The sequence below is a fragment of the Pseudorca crassidens genome, chromosome 6 (genome assembly GCF_039906515.1).
Source record: "Pseudorca crassidens isolate mPseCra1 chromosome 6, mPseCra1.hap1, whole genome shotgun sequence".
NCBI classification, from domain to species: Eukaryota; Metazoa; Chordata; class Mammalia; order Artiodactyla; family Delphinidae; genus Pseudorca; species Pseudorca crassidens.
The window spans coordinates 54878711-54898499 of NC_090301.1; the positions used below are offsets into that span (position 1 = coordinate 54878711).

General features: G+C 37.0%; 1 protein-coding gene across 4 annotated transcripts; it reads right to left on the minus strand.

The window, feature by feature from the left end:
• Nucleotides 1–872: 872 nt before the first annotated feature.
• On the minus strand, nt 873–19745 carry RBM45 (RNA binding motif protein 45). 4 transcript variants are annotated; one of them, XR_010944369.1, is made up of 12 exons: nt 19282–19745; nt 15326–15448; nt 13337–13463; nt 11057–11179; nt 10072–10257; nt 6934–7063; nt 6679–6763; nt 6318–6481; nt 4568–4768; nt 2028–2106; nt 1292–1323; nt 873–1126 (listed from the first exon to the last, which is right to left on the minus strand). XR_010944369.1 is itself a non-coding variant. In XM_067741434.1 (11 exons), exons 1-9 carry the CDS (start codon nt 19579–19581, stop codon nt 4576–4578), a joined length of 1431 nt encoding a protein of 476 aa, XP_067597535.1. In that variant the 5' UTR covers nt 19582–19745; the 3' UTR covers nt 873–1126; nt 1292–1323; nt 4568–4575. The 4 variants fall into 4 exon arrangements, 3 of the variants coding, with proteins under 3 accessions (XP_067597535.1, XP_067597534.1, XP_067597536.1); XM_067741434.1 differs by lacking the exon at nt 2028–2106; XM_067741433.1 differs by lacking the exons at nt 1292–1323; nt 2028–2106 and having other exon boundaries at nt 19282–19744.
• Nucleotides 19746–19789: the final 44 nt, after the last annotated feature.

Sequence of the window (19789 nt, forward strand, 5' to 3'; positions counted from 1 at the left end):
CTATTCTTCCTATCATAGTCTGTTCTGAAAATTGCTTATATATCATATTTTTGGAGTGGCCATTATGTTCTGTACTTATAAAGGGAAAATGTCCACCTACCAAAGCCATTGATATTTATTTAAACATATTATCAGTGATAACTTAAATTTTTTTTCCCTTAGCACCACTGCTCTAAAATCTTGAAAGGGACTTCCCTGGAGGCATAGTGGTTAAGAATCTGCCTGCCAATGCAGGGGACATGGGTACGAGCCCTGGTCTGGGAAGATCCTACATGCCGTGGAGCAACTAAGCCCGTGCACCACAACTACTGAGCCTGCGCTCTAGAGCCCACGAGCCACAACTACTGAAGCCCGCACCTAGCGCCCCTGCTCCACAACAAGAGAAGCCACCACAATGAGAAGCCCGCGCACTGCAATGAAGAATAGCCTCTGCTCGCCGCAACTAGAGAATGCCCGCTTGCAGCAGCGAAGATCCACAGCAGCCAAAAATTAAAAAAAAAAAAAAATCTTGAACGATCTGTACAAGATTACCAACAAACTGTTGTATCTTGGTATAAAAAAATCATTTCTAATGATATGTCTTTTGGCTCTTGCTTTAGAGTAAGTGTAAGGAGCCAATCTATATGTGTAGGTTGAGTAGCAATTATATTTTATTGAATCTAAGATGCAACTGATTGAAAACAGCATCTTTATGTTCCACTAAGAAAGAAAAAAAGAGGTTGTCAATTACAGTAATGGATATCAAAATATTTCCAATGTCAGAAGTGTACAAATGTGCATCTCAAAATCAATGAAATATGTCATTTAGTCAAATTCTAAACACTGACTTTCAAGTTTTTTCATTTCTGATCTTTTACATAAATAAGGCATGATTTAGTTAAGCAAAGAAAACTTTATTTCTGCCACACATAACAACATATTGCTCTAAGAAACAACTACTATATTAGTTTTAGCATTAACGTGTGGTTTAAAAATACATGTCAACAATCCCTGCTCCCCAAGACAAAACAATGCTGTGCAGAGACTATCAGGTATGTGAAAAAAAAAAGCCGTCAACTGTCCACAAGGAGTGCGTCCAGTCACATTTTCAGTCAGTCAGCTGAGGATTATGTCATTAGTCTTTGTTCTGTAGAAAGAACACAACACAAGTATGAAAATCATCACCTGAAAGGAAATAGCTGTTGTATATAGTATACCTAAAAATGTTAGGAGTTATTCCTTTATTTCGTATACCCAATGTTACCTGCTTACTCAATCATAGATGCCCCCAAATAAGCAAAACTTAACTTACTCAGAAGGATGATGCAAGCGGGTACTGAATTTCTGGAGGGAAAATATTGTAAATTAATACAAAAATCATGCATGTGAGGATGACAGCTTTGGGTTTTATCCCTACACACCAGGCTGATGAGTGGGTGTTCGTAACTGTCTTCTTAACCATGAGTCCAACTAGAGCATGTACGCTGAAATATTTTGTTCTTTTGGGTAGCTAAACTCAACTAACCATAATTGTTCAATCATAATTGAGGGACAAGGATAAAATTCAGAGGGATTTCCTCAAAACAATATGTCAAGATAGAAAACATAGGAAGTGAAAAAAGTGACAGTTGTACAAACCGTTTTATGTGATTAAAAAAGAAGGAAATGGACCTATAAAAAAACACACACACAAAAATCAGGATGTTCTAAAATACTAAAATTTCTGTTTTCCTCAAATAGAAGAAGAAACATATTTTGCACATCAGATCCACCTCAAAATAGAACTCAGCTATTTTCAAAGTGATATTCTTAGATCAGTTTCTTCTCCTATTTCCTAGTCATGGCTCAGTTAATCCTAGGCTTACTCCTCAGAGACAAAAGGAACTAGCCTTCATGAGTAGTGTTCGTGTTCTCTTAAAATTAAAGAAACAAATGAAAAAGTGGCCCCCATCTCCCCTAAAATCTTCAATGGTTACAATCATGTAAAACTTAGAAAAGTCTTTCATACTATCTTATTGAACCTTAAAATAATATATTATTTAACGTACCAACAAAAGAGGTGAATCTCATTATGAAGTCCATGGTAAATGGGGATTCGAAGCAAAAATAAAAAAAGCCGTGCTGCAACTAGAAGACATTCAAAACCAATATAGCTCATTATGTCCTACCATTTTCAACTAATCTGACCCTACTTTACCTTTGCCCTGAATATGTATAACAGCTCACTCAATAAAGGGAAAAAGGATAGATTTATATTTCATGACTAGTCATGCTGAAGAATATGCACTTCCTCTAATGTAGGGAATTGGATGAATGCATATCACTTAAATGTGATATTATAAAGCTTCATTCTCACACACTTGCTGGCCAGAAGGTAGTTTTGTATCATTAATCTTAGTTTCTCATTGTTTTGATGAGATGACATAAAGGTTTCACTGAAGTCATCAATGCACGAGTTTAGCTCACACTTTCAAAGCAAATTAAAATTTTATTTTATAAGGAATTTTGCTGACTCATTTTTTCTCAATAACCCTATGGAAAAACTCGGCCTCAGAAAGGTGAAAAGATCTGCCAAATCATAGTTAAGTGTCAGAGCTGGAACTCCAACTCAGATCTTCTGATTTTAAGTCTAATATTTTTTATACTATATAAATAATTATTTTAAAAAAGGCTCAATCACAGGAGTAATTTATATATTTTCCCCTTACTAAGAAGTTAGTATTATTGTCCTTTTTTAAGGACAAAGATTCTTCGAGTAAGAGTAAGAATTGTTATCTATATTTTGAAAGACTCACAGACATGAATAAGCAGTTTTGTATGCTATTTTAGAAGACAGCTTGTGTAAAGAGAATTCAGTTCTTAACGTTTTATTTGCAAACACAAAAAACTGCTTTGTTATAAGAAAGACTTGCTAATTCTTTTTCACTGGCAAATTTAATATTTCTGAATTGTATGAAGTAACGGGAGTGGATTTTGTAATTAAATAAAACATTTGAAAACATTTCTAAATTGAGATTATTCATAATGGGCCCAAAAGGCACTTCGTATTGACAACTGCCTTCTGTAAGGAGGAACTAATCACTTGACTTGCTCTATCAGAGGAAAGGTCATCAGCAGTTAGAATTCAGACAATTCATTTTGATACTTCCTAGTTCTCATAATTGGTCAGAAAGAAAACCTGGTGAAAAGAAAATTGCTTTCAAGTAAGTAACTTCAAACTGACTCTAAAGTACTTGCCAACTGCTATTATTTGACCAGCAGTGGACTTGGGAAGCTGGTGTGTGTGTGGGAACGGGGAAGCTCTCAGCTTCCCCTGAAACTCAGGATTCATTTCCAGAATGAAAAAGTGAAAGAATCAAACATTTCTAACTTTCAATAATGTTTCTCCAAACCATGGAGATGTGAGCTGTCCTAGATATAGAAATTTAGGTTTGATTTCTTAAAACTAAAAGAAAAAGGAATTCATAAGGCTGTATGTAGCATTATTTATAATTGACAAGAGTTTCTGGAAATTGTCAAGGTTATTTTTGAAAATATATATATGCACGAGAGTATTTTCTGAACGTGCAGTTTTAATGTACAAACTCACAAATATGAGTGCAGAAAAACACCAACGTTTAGGTTCAAAAGGTTCAAAAAGATGCATTACAATTGACCCTTGAACAATGTGGGGGTTAGGGGTGGCTACCCTCCACCCAGTTGAAAATCTGAGGATCACTTATCATGGGCCCTCCATACACGCAGATACTCCTTACCCACGGTTCTGCATCCACAGATTCAATCAACCTCGGACCCAACCAACCTCAGATCATGTGGTACTGCAGTATTTACTACTGAAAAACATCCACATGTCCACAGTGGACCCATGCAGCTCAAACTTGTGCTGTTCAGGGGTTAACTGTATTTGGTATTGCTTTTTAGGCATTTCACTAGTGAATGTCAAGACATTCTTTATAAAGACTGTCATAAATTACCTCAATTCATAACTCAAAACATTAACTGTTCAAGTTAAAAATCTTTAGAAGTATTCCAATTTTAAAGTTTATGTAACCATATAGTAAAGTCCAATTCTTAATAGCAAAGACATTCACACACACACAGACACACACACAAATACCATTTAATTTTCTAAACTGAAATCTGATTTTATTTTATAGGATAGACATTCTCCCAGTAAACATCAAAAACATTTTTTAAGTTTAAAAAGTTCAAGTTTAGGGCTTCCCTGGTGGCGCAGTGGTTGAGAGTCTGCCTGCCAATGCAGGGGACATGGGTTCGTGCCCCAGTCTGGGAAGATCCCACATGCCGTGGAGCGGCTAGGCCCATGAGCCATGGCCGCTGAGCCTGCGCGTCCAGAGCCTGTGCTCTGCAACGGGAGAGGCCACAACAGTGAGAGGCCCGCATACCCAAAAAAAAAAAAAAAAGTTCAAGTTTAAAAAATATACTGTAAAATTATCAGCACAGTGCTTTTAAGCCACAGTGCTTTTAACCAACAACTTGTAAATCCTTAAAAAGAAACTCTATACATATTCCTTTCATTACACTATTTAGCCAATGTGTTTCAGAATTTAGATTAAAAAGAGCATACCTCAAGAATCAGTAAGTTCTTTGTCGTTTGTTAGATTCTTCTCTTGGGGAGTCTGCCAGCATAACTTTAAGTCTGACTCCATTCAGGATCTTTCCATGTAAAGTAGTAATGGCATCATTAGCACTTACTCTATCTGCATACTTGGCATACCCCACATTTTTTCCTGACACAAGGTAAACTTCGATCAGGTTACCAAAACGACTGAAACAAAGTAAAAAAAAAAGATCAACTGAAATTGATAAGTAAAGATGCTCAGGTCTAAAAGTTGGGGTCCATTCTGGACTCCTTTTTTCACTCCTTTTCCCACATCCAATCTCTAATAATGTCAATCTTCCTTCTTAAACATTTCCTCTATCAGTCAATTTCTCCTCATTATCACTCAGATCTCTTTCCTCATTCTGACCATCATTATCTTTTTCTTAGTTTACTCTAATACCTTCTTCACTAGTTTACCTGCCCCCTGGGTTTATCCTTCTCCAATCTATTCTCTATCCTGTCTTCTGAGTGATCTTTCTAAAACACAAATATGATCATTTCCTCCCTAAAAGTCCCTTCAGCTGCTCTTCATGCGTCCAGGGTAAGGACAAGCTCCCTAATATAGCTTGTGGGGCTTTCTTGACTTGGGTCCTTGTCCTCTGCAGCTTCCTCTTCCCTCAGTCTCTCAAATCCCATATTCCAACAACCTCCTTCCACGTTCTCTCCCGCAGGTATAACCACCCACACGCCCAGCTTTCTTCCCTGGTTAAATTATTTGTATCCTCGAGGCCTCCACTATACCTTGCTTCTTTCAATAAGTCTTCTCTGAGTTTCTAAGGCAGGTGCCCCTCCTATGTATTTCACAGACTGAATATTCCTTTTCACCACACAACCTCTCTAGGTTGTAATTTCCTATTCACTTATCTGTCTCCTACATGTGATTAGTTCTAAGAGGACAAGAACTATTACATCTTGTTTACGTAATATAATGTTTGTTTACACAATGTCTCTGGCACTTAGCACAGTGACTGCCTGGTACAGAGGAGAGGTTAAAAAAATAAACGAAATAAATTGGTTAAATAAAAATCAAAATACTTGAACCACATCACTGATATTTTGTGAAGTTCTTTAACAAGCTTTCTATCTTTTAAATAAATTCGCTAACATTGTAAGGCAAATAGGAAAAAGACCAAAAAGAAAAAGTTAAGGTTAAAGAAGTTACATTAAGAACAAACAAGAGTCTTCCCCCTTTTTACACTTATTTTATATACGTATGTATACACACACACACACACACACACACACACACACATACACACACTCTTCCCTACAATCAAGTAATTGTTTACTCAATGTAGTTATATAATCTTTAAGGGTCCAATAGAGTGCTGACAAAATAGAAGATGCTTAATAAGCACTGTTCAGCTGAATTCTAGAGGACAGGTCTATACAGATGTATCTTCTATTAAGAAACAAATGATTTGTTCATTCTATGTATGCAACTTTTCAAAACAATACTCCATGTTTTATGTCTTCAAAATAAAATAAAAGGAAATTCTGTGTGGAGACTTATGACATGTAAGTAACAAAGAAGAGAAGGAAATAATTATATATTTTAAAAGGTGATATAAATAAGAACTTTTTTAAACCACAGAACGAATCAGCTGTACCTGAAAAGTACCACACACAGGAAGCTTCAAGAGTGCAAGGCTGCTTAAATGACTGGTTTAAATATATTATTTAAAAATGTAACTCTGTGGAATTGAAATCTTACCAGAATATATCCTCTAGTACATCTAAAGGTAAAGGATGTGGATTAAACACGATAAAAAGTCTTTCTTTCACCGGAGTTTCAGGAGGGGCTTTTTTTTTGCATGACGGAAGTACAACATCTGTCTGGATTTGAGGCAGCTGTGATCCAGAACTTCCTCCAAATTGCTGTTGAAGAATTAGGTTCAAAACAAAAAAGAAGAAAAACTGCACTTTAGGGATTCTTAAGTCAAGAGCTAAAGAGATGTGTATCATGGCACCTATGTGGTCTTTTACTATATCTCTGAAAATTTTCTTACACAGGTAATAAACAAAGGCCACATTTATTTTATACTACTGTGAAGGTTAAATTCTTACCTACTTACCAGAAATTGCTGCTGACTTGGGTTATTCCACACCATTGATGCAAGCTGTGCAGCTACCATCTGCGTTGCCATTTTTCTAAGGAGACTGGAGATAAGAACTGGTAATACACAGAAAACTAGAAATATTCAGTCTCTAAACAGTAACTTCTTTTGTGTGACTTCCTCACCTGAGAGGTCAATTCTATTTTTATTCTCCAAGTCATATCACGTATATCCAAAGCTTGGCTTTAGGCTAGCTCCTGGAATGGTACTTACTCTGATGCATTACTCCCATCATCAATGAAGGAAACACCTATCCGATTCCCAGGAGGATACTGAAATCCATGTAACTTGTATTTTGCATAAATAGCAGATGCTACATTAAAATACTGAACCACTCCATGACCTAAAATAAAGCAGAGAATATACGGGAATTAGAAAAAAAGCAGATTCAGTAACTAAAGTTTGTGTTGCCATAAGAATGAAACAATAGAGAAAAACACTAATATCACACAATTAGTAAATATATAATCAAATGTGTCAGAAAACCAAGTTCTGTTATACATGTGTTCAATAGCTGTCTTCCTATAAAGCAAAGTATAAACCAGATGTTGGTAAAAATATGAACATGATATTTTTAAAAAAAATGGTATCATTAGCTTAAGTTCTGTCCAATGAATTTAATTTTAAGATCTTGGCTTTTCTTATATGACAGAGAAACAGCTAAAAGCCAACCAGTTTTTCTTAAAATTTTCATTCTTTGAAATATACTTTGAAATTCTAAAATTTTCCCTATCATAGTAAGAAATGAAATGAGAAGTGATATATGAAAAGAATATATAGTCATCTTGGCTAGCTGAAGTGGTAGACAGAGAAAAAGTGATATATGTAGTAAAACCAAAAAGCAGGGTAACAGAGGGTTTCGGATCAAAAGTCACATATTTCACATTCCTTTGAAGAGCTTTTAGCTAAGGGGGTAGATTTCAATTCAGGAAGGTGATGCTACAGGGGGGGAAAATTTTATACAGGAGCCCTTACATGGCAAGCCCAGGAGCTTGTAACACAACCAAAAGGTTTTCACAATACGTTTATACTATAACTCACTTTGGGAAAAACAACGTTTTAATTTAATGTTCCTCTCTAAATCTAAGCATCTCAACATTTTAATGAAATTGAAACTCAGGAGCAAATGAACATATAAAACTAATTCAAATAGGATTCTAACTATATAATACCTCTATTAATAAAAAGGTGTTCCAATGATACACATATTTATCAGACACATCCAACTAGAGAAACAATAGAGAAGGTAAAGGAACAAATACATTTCAAAGTACCAGATAAAAAGGAAAGAAAATACAAAACAAATAGAATTACATATGAATATAATAACAGATATGCCAAAACCCACAAAATGTGCGCCTTAGAGTCACAAAAAAGAATGACAGCAGGGACTTCCCTAGTGGCCCAGTGGGTAAGGCTCTGAGCTCCCAATGCAGGGGGCCCGGGTTCGATCCCTGGTCTGGGAACCAGATCCTGCATGCATGCTACAGCTAAGAGTCTGCATGCCACAACTAAGAAGTCCACAAGCTGCAACTAAAAAGGATCCTGCATGCCGCAATTAAAAAAGATCCCACATGCTGCAACAAAGATCCTGCATGGGGCTTCCCTGGTGGCGCAGTGGTTGAGAGTCCGCCTGCCGATGCAGGGGACACGGGTTCGTGCCCCGGTCTGGGAAGATTCCACATGCCGCGGAGCGGCTGGGCCCGTGAGCCATGGCCACTGAGCCTGCGCGTCCGGAGCCTGTGCTCCGCAACGGGAGAGGCCACAACAGTGAGAGGCCTGCGTACTGCAAAAAAAAAAAGATACTGCATGCCACAACTAAGACCCAGAGCAGGCAAAATAAAAATAAATAAATTAATAGTAAAAAAAAAAAAAAAAAAAGACTGATAGCATAAGACTGGGTTAAAGTTGGAGATGGTACAAAGTAGGTCAATGACTTTTTAGTAGGTCCTGCTAAAAGACCAGTGCTGGGTAGAGTAATATTGATTATGTGGGAGTGTCTGTATGAAGGGTGTGGACACTCTAGGTCAGTCAGTCTATATAATCTGACTCATCTATTTCCCCTCAACATCCATAAAAAGACACCCTAAAATGACTAAATCAAGTATATCTATAGTACTGGAAGAGATGCCAAGTATGATTTCTCTATACCACCCCTCACCTCCAATTCTTTAAAAACCAACAAACTGAGTGCCTATTATGTGCCAGGACTTGCAGTAGATATCTTATATATATTATTTCTAATTCTTATCTAACCCTGGCATAGAAGGTACTAATAATCCCATTTTACAGATGAGGAAAGAGAGGCTAGATAGAATAAGCAATCTGCTAAGGTCTTACAACTACGTGTCATTGATGGGATTTGCACCTGAGTTGGCTGCAAAATGGAATGCCAACCTTTTCCCATTACACCACTAGGGCATTTTAAAAAAGCCTTAAAAAAATCAAAAGGCTTACAAGAATACAAAGATGGATTAACCTAACACTAGATAATAGGTTTAATCAATGAACCAGTTACCAAGTTCAAATGGCTGACATTAGAGTCTTGCTTCTATTAAGAGTGGGGAGAAGCAGAGAGAGAAGTAGGGCAATTAAAATGCTTGAAATGGGAAAAATGCTTGAAAAGGGAAGGAGCTCCATTTTGAGGTATAAAGTTTAAGAAAAAGAGACTTAGGGAAGAGGAGAAAACTTTAAGGGTTTTATCACTTTGCCTAGCATTAATGAGAAGTACAGAAAGAGACCCTATTCTAAAGTATTTTTGTTGTACAACTGGAAACAGAGAATGCTCTATTTTATGGGCGTTAAAACAGTTTTAAAAAAATACATGACTATAAAGTAGATGTATTCCCAGGGATTTGTTTATTGAGGTATCACTATATTTGAAAGTTTAAGGTAGAGAAAAAAGAAACAAAAAACTGTCATACAAACAGTATCTGACATAAAAAGTGCCATCGGAACAAACGAACTTATTTACAAAACAGAAGTAGAGTCACAGATGTAGAAAACAAACTTATGGTTACCAGGGGGAAAAGGTGGGGGGAGGGATAAATTGGGAGATTGGGATTGACATATATACACTGCTATCTATAAAAAAGATAACTGATAAGGACCTACTGTATAGCACAGGGAACTGTACTCAATACTCTGTAACGACGTATATGGGAAAAGAATCTAGGAAAGAGTGGATATATGTATATATATAACTGATTCATTTTACTGTACAGCAGAGAGTAACACAACATTGTAAATCAACTATACTCCAATAAAAATTAAAAAGAAAAAGTGCCACTGGAGGAAAGCCAGTTTAACAAAACACAGTATATTAAAAAATAATACAGACATTATTTTTACCATAATTAGAATACGGATCTCGTTGAACTTCACAGTATTCCAACCCTGGTACTATATCAAAAATGCTGAAAAGCTGCTCTTCAGTGAAAGGAACTCTTGATACAACTGACAGGCGTTTGGAGATGGATTCCTGGCCTCTGTTGTCATTCTTGTCAAAACTTGAAAATTCAGATTGTTGTTCTCCAACGATATAAAAAAAAAAAGCAAATCTTTAAATTTCTATACATTCAGAGATTCATTTAACATTTTAGATACTAGAAAATAAAATGAAGTGTCATTAAGTCCTCTGCATTGAACAAAGGCACTGTCTTTTGTAATATGCTCTTGGTCATCAGCACTATCAGGAGAGACAAGGACAAGAAAACAGACAACTCTCCCCATTTCCCTGCCTTGATACAGAAATATAAGCAGAAATGTGTAGTGTAATTTCACAGGAATACGTTTACTATGCAAAACTGCAAAATATGGCAAGTGTTTCACCTAAAGGGAAGTTTATGCCGAATAACATTTACAGGTCTTACTTTCATCACTCATGTTCCCCCTTTTCTAACTTCTACTTTTGTCATTCCTCTCCTTTCTCTAGCCCTAATTTTAAAGCAGCAGTAATTTAGGGATAAAATTTTAGGATCCATACTGAGGGGATAACTGTATATGTCTTTCATATTTCTTGGTCAGCTGCCTACAAGCAGCAGCTCACCCCCCCAAAATGGCAGTGTAACACTGCCACTGACAGTGACATAGTGTAACACTTAGATAATCCATAACTAACCACAAAAAACTATAATTGGAAATAAGTTAAACAAAATAAGCATTAAATAATGACATTAGGTGTCATGACCAACTTCTTGAAAGAAAAAAAAAACCTATAAATTCTTTTATTCACTACGTGAACTTCAGACTGCTGATAAAAGAGTATTAAAAAAAACCCCTCCAAATCAGATTGCATACACTACTTATGCCATTAAAGTAAAGATAGCCCACTTACCAAATGGAAACATATTCACTCTAGGTTCATGTCCCAAAGTCTCCTGCCTCATATTACTATAATAATCTTGTTCTGAGGATTCAGATGCTTTATTTTTAGGTTCAGCCAAGATTGCCCTAAAACCTGAAAAAGAGAATCCATAAATTTCAAACTTTATAGCAAATTTAACACACCTACAAATATACTTGATTGCTAGTGCTTGACTTAGTTTTATAATTGTATAAAACAAAATCTACACAAACAACCATCTCCACCAGACCTACTTCTTTGCTTTTTGAAAGATGGCAAGGAGTAAATGAGAAACAGCAAGAATCCCAAATTATGGGTCAATGTAGACATGAAAGATCAGCAATTCTATTCTATCCTTTCCAGTCTCCCTCTACGACAGATGACATCATCATTCATTCTCTCAGGGTTTCCAACATCAAAATCCAATAGTGCTTCTTCACACCCAACTGTCATCAAGATTCTTCCTTTGAAATATACTTAGATGTTATCTTTCACTCCAACTTCCCTGCCTCTGTTTTAAAATTAGATTCTCGTCAATTAATTACAACCCTTCAACTGATAGCTTTGCCTCTGGATCAAGAGTTTTAACTATGTACACCAGCAACGATGAGCTTCAAAAGGTGGGAAGGTTCATGAACCCTCTGAAACTTTAAACATAATGCTTATTCATATGTGCACATGGGCATATTTCAAGGGAGAAGGTTCACAGCTTTCATCATATTATTCAGTGGTTCCAAAAAGGATAAAATGAGCCTCTTTGAATTCTTCCTCTGTAAATCTACTCTTGATACTGTGGTTAGATCAACTGTGCTGAAACAGTTTTTGTTATTTTTCTCCTTTTAAAACAATCTACAAGGAATTTTCTAATGTGGACTAAGCTTGAACTCTTCATCACCTCCCGTGTACGGTTCCAATGTACCTAGATTACTCTGTCCCTGTTTCTCAACAGGAACACCAAGCTTTATTCAGATTGTTGCCTTCATGCTATTAAGCAAAGACGTTTATTTCTAGCTCTGTGTCTTTACTAACATTGCTCTCATCTTCTGCCCTGCCTACTCTACACCAGTTGCAAATCCTACCTCCAGATGTATTCCCATGCTCATTTGGTGCACTTGTTTTTCACCATTGATAGGCTATATCACATAGTTCTGAACATTTTCTCATTTGGCAAATTTTTATTGAGTCTACTATAAATGGCAGTATCTTTGCTAGAGATCTCAATAAATCTTAATTGAGTACTACTCAACTGAGTACACTACTATATCGAGTACTACTAACAGCAGTACTAGGTACTTGGGGTGACAGCAACAGATAAATAAGACACAGAGCTTTAAAAAATCTATTATTCCTTAACTATTTTTTGCCTATTAGATCTCGGCTACCCAATATAGCTGTCAATTCCTTAAATACCAGCGTTGCTATATATTCCATTTGTATCCCTCTACTTATATTGGTGAGTATACCATAGGTACTCAGTTAATGTTGGTTGACTGAGAAATTTAGAAGGATCTGAGAGAAAATTTTGGTGTATACCTTAGGGTTATCTAAGAGTTCTACTGATTAACAATAATCATTTTCAGTATGTATCTATTTTTATAATATCCTGAAACCCACTAATTGAATTATTCTACATGTCATTTCTGAGGGTCAATATAACTAGAAGTATGACAACAAAGAATATTTTCCTTGGCCTCTTTAGAATTCTTATTCTTCAGAATGTACACCAGCAACAGCAGAAGATCCGAATAATGTCACTCTACCTTGAAATTAACCCAATGTGTATTTACTTCACAATGCTAGCAAACCTTAAAAATCCTATCCTTATTATTTATATGTTTATTAGTATACCTAACTCTATTTAGGGTTTAGGTCAAATATAAACAAATATTACAGAATACTTGACTTTCTTTAAAATATAAAGAATAAATATTAAAAAAACCCCAACCTGAAAGGGTTGGTAAATTTTTTAATACTTAAAATTCTAAATAATTTAATAAACCCCAAAAACCTGTAGAAATAATAACCAAAGTAGGACAACAGCATTTTCACTGAGTTAATGCAGTTGCTCATATTTTTTAAGATAGTGCCTCAATGAAAGCCTAATCACAGCCCCCAAATTATTTTCATCCTAGGACTATATATATTTAAACTCCCATTGCTGAGATTAAATTAGCAGGTATGGCTATTAGCACAAACCAGTATTAGATTATAATTAGAATAATTCGAATTTTTTCAAATGTCTATTACAATGATAAATGAACACATCCTTACTTCGATCACAGTTTTCTATTGCTTGGGCAGCCTGTGATGGTTTTAAGTATCGAACATAGCCCAAGCCTTTACTTTCTCCAGTTACTTTATTCTTAATAATGCTGCAATACTCGATATCTCCATACACCTATGAGAGTTAAAAGAAATGATCTTAGAGGAGTCAAAATTAATAACTGAACAGATTTCAGAACTAACTTAAAATTTACTTGTTCTTCTTACTTACAAAAAAAGAAATCAGAATTTATAGCTACTTTTAATAATGGAATAAAAATGTCACAAACTAATGAGGCACTAGAAAAATAACCATAATGATGATAAAACCAAATAATAACATAACCAAAATAAAGATACTTTTTATTTACTGAGCATTTGCTTTACATATATCACTTTATTGTTATAACAGCACTTCAAGGATATATATATATCATACTGCTTATTTCACAGACCAGGAAGCTGGGCCTTAGAGAAATCAAATAACTTGCCAAAGTCATGGAGGGAGAGCAAAAACTTGTACATGGTCTGGAAAGCTCCAAAGTCTTGCTCAGTGTTGGTTAAGAGCAGAGGCTCTGGAATTGAACCTTCTTTATTTTAATCTTGGTTCAGCCACTTATTAACTGGGCAGTTGCCTATCTCCTTAGCTGTTAAATGGGGCTAATAGCTGTACCTACCTCATAGGGTTGTTTTAAGGGTTAAAAGAGCAAGTACACCTAAAGCGCATATAGAGGGTCTGGGACATAGTCAGCCCTCAGTAAATATTAGCTATAATTATTTATCTGCCTTCTAACACGAACATAAATGATTGTGTATACTTTTGAAGGAGTGCCTCTTGAAGTACATTTTAAAAATACATTGGTTCACGCAGAAAGTTAATACTCCATGTGAGAAATATGTGGTAAATGTTTACTTTTAATGTTGGAAGAAATACGGGATATAAATTCTTACTGTTTATTATTAATTTAAAAAATTTTCATGTAACCGTTAGTAACTTAACTACTATATATGTGTTTAAAAATGCCACATTTGTTCACTCAGAGAAAGATAAAAGTTTATAAGTATATAAGGTAAAAACTTTATTCTTACTATTGGAGGAAGTATGGAATATATATATATTTGGTATTTGTTATTTTTGAAGTATTTTATTCAATCCTCGGTTGGGGTAGGATAGAGGAAGTTTGAAAATTACTTTTTACTACTTGTTTTCTTTCTTGCTTGTTGTCCACATGATTCAGTACTGGGAAGATTAGTAGAAAAAGAATAAAAAATTACAACAAGACAATTTAAAAATTGCTTTTTAATAGCTTTTGTGAAAGTGTGTCACTGCTTATAAAAGTCAATGGCTAAAAAGAAATTTTAAATTGTCTCCAAATTTCATTGACTACAATCTAGCTATAGTTCAGAGTTGTAGGTAGTTTTTTTTTTTTTCTTTAAATATAATTCCTTCAGAGGTCTAATTTTAAAACAAAAACTATAGAGGAAAAGTCTTTCTGTGAACAAGTTCATCAACATGCCACAGACTTGTAACAAATGTGAGATAATACAGTTCACACACTCAGGCTTGCCTGCCCCACCTCTCCATGAGACGCAATAGAGAGGAGTGCTAAGAGGGTGCTTTGAAAATTTCAAGACCAAGAGCAGGCTCTGGATTCAGACACCCTGGGCATAAATCTTGGCTCCATCACCTACTAGGTATGAGACCTTACTTAAAACTCTGAGCTTTATACTTCATTTTCCTGAATCTGTATTTTCATTAAATGGGGGGAAAAACACCATCATCAATATTTTCCAGGTTTTATATATTTTTAAAAAGTTAACTTATTTTAGTTTTAATATTTAATAACTAGATTGAAATAGATGACTTAAAAATAGTTATTTAATTCTCCACCACCAATCTAATGATCTAACTCAAACAAAACAAGATTTAGTAATTGTACAACCAATGTAAGACTGTAAGTTATCAAGAACCCTCGCTGATTAGAAAATGTTAAGTACCTTAAATTTTTCCCGTAGATCTTCTTCTGTGTAGGACTTTGGTATCATAACAAATATTCTTGTAAGTTCTTCATCTTCAACATCTCGGTGACTTCCAGATGATCTGGACTGAGCAATGAAAACCTAAGAAACAAACAAAACCCAAAGAATAATGTGGAAATATCAGTCAACTGTTTTCCTACTCCTTAAGAATACTTACTTCATTATTAGTATGGGATTCATGTTAGGTTAAATGCAATGTAATAGCGTCTTATCAAAAAACATTTTGCTAAAGCAATCTTTATTGCAATGACTTTTTATGAGATAACACCGATCTTTGCACTTTTTTTCCGAATTCTTTTTTCCTTTGTATTTTTTTTACCAAGAGCAATAGTCAGTGCACTGAAAGAGAGCAACAGTCAGTGCAATAGTCAGTGCACTGAAAGAGAACGTGTACTCTGCGCTTGTTGGGTAGTGTTCAATAAATGTCAATTATATAGTTGATTAATAGTGTTATTAACATGTCATATCCTTACTGATTTTGTCTACTTTTTCTGTCAGAGACTAAGAGGAGTGTAAAAATCTGAATATGAATTTCTCTCTCCTTTTAGTTCTATTAATAATGCTTCATGTATTTTGAAGCTCTATTATTGGTTACATAAACATCTGGAATTGTTATGTACTTTTTGATTGATATTTTTATTTTTAGGAAATTATTCTCTGTTAATACCCTTCCTGTTGAAGAGCATTTTGTCTGATATCACACCAGCTTTTTCTATCCTTTTACTTTCAACCTCTTTGTATCTTTATACTTAAAAGTGCATCTCTTGCAAACAGCATTTAGTTTGGCCTTTTAAAAAAAAATCCTGACAATCCCTGCTTTTTAATAGGAGTGTTTAGCCAATTTATGTTTAATTTAATATTGATACAGTTGGGTTTAAGTCTAGATGGTCATATTTTTAATTGTTTGCTTTCTAATATTAATCCTTAAAAAAAGGTAACATGACCATATTCTGGATCATCTCAGTTACCACCTGAATGACTTATGTGAGCAAGAAAATGCACAGAATGGACTGAGGCTCTATTTTTCTATTAGTAATTTAGTTTTATTGAAATATTATCTGTGACACTAGATTATTACCTGGAATTTAATTTGCTTTGTGGTATTGCTTTAATTTAATTCATAAAATTGCTTTGGTTTTATATTATTCCAGAGGAATGTAAAATCTTTAACTATGATTCTGGATTTGTTTCAAGAGCTACAAGCATAAGAATTTTAATGGCTACTCTTATTTTTTATAACTTGTAGAAATGTAATAAAAATAATGTAAATCACCAGACAGGGCCCTTGAGTATTTTTTTCCTTTCTTCTTCTTCTTTGTCTTTAAAGGGGGGCGGTATACCATTCAGTATGAGAAAACGTGAACCTATGGAATTCCAGAGGAGAAGGGAGCAACTAAAAGGACAAAGAATTTATAGAGCCACGGGATTTTAGAAATATTGAAAAATAGGGTCATTATGTTTGCTTGGAAAACAGGTGTCACAGAGGTGTAGAACCTTGCTTACAAGATACAGCTGGAGATACACCCCTAGATAGCATCTACTTCCAGTTATTCCTTTGATAAACTTATACCACATGCCAAGCACTGTATAAGGTATTAGTAGTAGAGTATTAAGTAACACAGAAATGGCCCACTAGAAAGTTAGTCCAGTGCATGTATCAGTAATGGATGGTCAATAGGGAAATACAAATAGGGAACCTTTAAGTACAGGAAGACACTAGGAGAAAAAAAGAGTTTCAAGTAAGACTTGTGATTGGAGGTGCCATCAGATCACAAATTTTTAAATTTTATAAGATTGGAGCATTTCAAATTTCTGATAAAGATGACAATATCTAAGTAGAAAACATGTATAATAATCAACCACCTACTGGATGATTTCTCCTGAGACTTTACGTTCACAGACTATGGCTCTAAATTCTCGCAAAGCTAAGAACTAAGATTTTTCTCTTGTTTTCTAGGTTTACCCTTTTCCTCAAGATAATGTAGCTGATCACTCACAGAATGAGTTTGATTTGGACAATCTTTTCTGGCTGTAGGCCTGGTATTAAAATTTTCTTATTTGTCTTGTAGGGCCTTTGGAACTTTGCAAAAGCAAAGTACATGAGAAACACTGAAGGTGAATTAATTTAACTGGAAATACTGAAAAACAAAACAAAAAACCCCACTACATTCCAGCAGAAGACAGCCCAAGTTGAAGCTGCTGAAGAATGAATTTAGACTGTCTAGCTAAGGCACTAGTGCAACAACCCTCTGGCTGAAACTGAGTGGACAAAAATGTGAAAAACAAAACTTAAGCTTTAATTATCTTTGGGAATCATTTAATTTCTCTGTGGTGAAAAGAGGGGGATACATTTTAGTGCTGGAACTTTTACTTCTCTTGTAGGAATTTAATGAAGGCAAGGGGGGGGTCTATAGGTTTCAAATTTGGGGCATTTTGGGGAGTTTCCAAGAAGATCTCTGTGGTTATACTATATTCAAAGTAAAAAAATCCTCCCTGCTAAGATCATAATTGGAAGGAGATGAAAATTATCAACCTAGTGCAGGAGTCAACAAACTTCAGCTTCCTGTTTTTCTACAGCCCATGATCTAAGAATTGCTTTTACATTTTTAGAGGGTTGTTAAAAAACAAAAAGAATGTGTGACAGACTGTGCATGACTCACAAAGCCTAAAATATTTACTGACCCTTTACAGACAAAGCTTGCCACCCCCGATCTAGTATATACTGTGGCCTTACACTTAATTTCATTGATGATCTGTCCTGACTCAGAGGGTCTGGGAGGTGGGAGGAGAGGGAATGTCTATTGTCTAATGTGTTGTTGGTGTATTCCTAGGCTCCTCTCTTTTTTGCAAGAAAGGCCTACAGAGACTGCTACTATGGACAAAAAGATGTACTGAGGGTTCACCTTGTACTGGCTCTGTGCTAAAAGGAAAGATTAAGTCAAATACCCTCAAAATCACCCTTCCTGCCCTGTGTCAGTATATTAATTTTACAGAGAAGTTAAGTGTGGAAACTTAATATAAATACCACCATTGTTAATTAAGAGTATTCAAAGAGGCATTTAATATTAATACAATTACACTGCCATCACAATGATTTGCCTCTTTTTTTTTTAAAATTATATACATGCACGGCTTCCCTGGTGGTGCAGTGGTTGAGAATCCGCCTGCCAATGCAGGGGACACGGGTTCGAGCTCTGGTCTGGGAAGATCCCACATGCCTCGGAGCAACTAGGCCCGTGCGCCACAACTACTGAGCCTGCGCGTCTGGAGCCTGTGCTCCGCAACAAGAGAGGCCGCGACAGTGAGAGGCCCGCGCACCGCGATGAAGAGTGGCCCCGCTCGCCGCACCTAGAGAAAGCCCTCGCACAGAAACGAAGACCCAACACAGCCAAAAATAAATAAATAAATATATAAAAAAATTATATACATGCATACTTTGGTACTGGGAAAATGGCTAACGGGAGGGCCACAGTTACATGTACTTTTATCAAGTCTTTAAGCACCTTACCTACCTGAGGAAAAGCAAAGTTACTTGTTTTTATACACGGTAAACCGCGAGGTCTGAGGAGGATCAGAGAAGTCCTCAAAGTAGGTCAGGGTCGGAGCTGGGCGGTGGATTAGCGACGGCGGGGGCGCGGGGCTGTCCGGGCACCGCAGCTCTGCAGCCGGAGTAGCCGCAGACGCCTGGTCCGACCCGGGAGCGGACGTTCTCTCTGCATCCCCCATCCCCCCGCACCCCAGTGCAGCCCTGCCGGCAGGGGGTCCGCAAGAACACTCTCTGCAACGCCGTCCTCCCCTCCCCGACCCCCACCCCGGAATGCCAGGTGCTGCCCAGTCCGCCCCCGCGAGCGGATGTACCACCCCTACCGCAGCCTGACACCGCCCCCGGGGGAACCCCGACCCGGCCCCCGCACCTTGATGGGCTTGGTGTCGCTGGGGCTGAGGCACTGGCCATGCATCTCCTCCATGGCCCTGCAGGCCTGCGAGCTGCGGGCAAACTTGACGAATGCAATGCCCTTGGACTCTTTGGTGTGCTTGTCCCGCACCACCCAGATGTCTTGGATCTCCCCGAAGGGCGAGAAGCGCTCCCTCAGCACCGACTCGGGCGTGTACTTGCTGATCACCAAGAAGATGCGGCTGTTGGGCGGCTCGTCCAGGCTGTCCACGCCCGGGCGGAAGCCTCCGCCGCTCGCACAGCTCCCAGCTTCGTCCATGGTGCTCCACTCCGGCGCGGGAGCCAGGCCCGCACCCCTTTACTCCTCCTCGCTCCCGCCGTGCCCGCCACTGCAGTAGCTGCCCACCCAGTCGCAGCCAGCCTCGCGTCCGCTTCCGGAAGACGGAAGGGTCTGGGGCCCGGCGCAGGCCGGCCACGCAGGGTGCCGGCTTTGGGGTCGGGGAGCTGCTGCGCCCCTAGCGGCCCGG

Bases quoted from the DNA above. Each gene is read 5' to 3' on its own strand.
- RBM45 (XM_067741434.1), bottom strand. From the start codon at position 19,581: ATGGACGAAGCTGGGAGCTGTGCGAGCGGCGGAGGCTTCCGCCCGGGC. The intron at 13,464-15,325 runs GTACTTAACATT...TAACTCTCATAG, and splicing joins ATCTACGGGAAAAATTTAAG to GTGTATGGAGATATCGAGTA. The intron at 11,180-13,336 runs GTAAGGATGTGT...TCTCTTTTTCAG, and splicing joins AATAGAAAACTGTGATCGAA to GTTTTAGGGCAATCTTGGCT.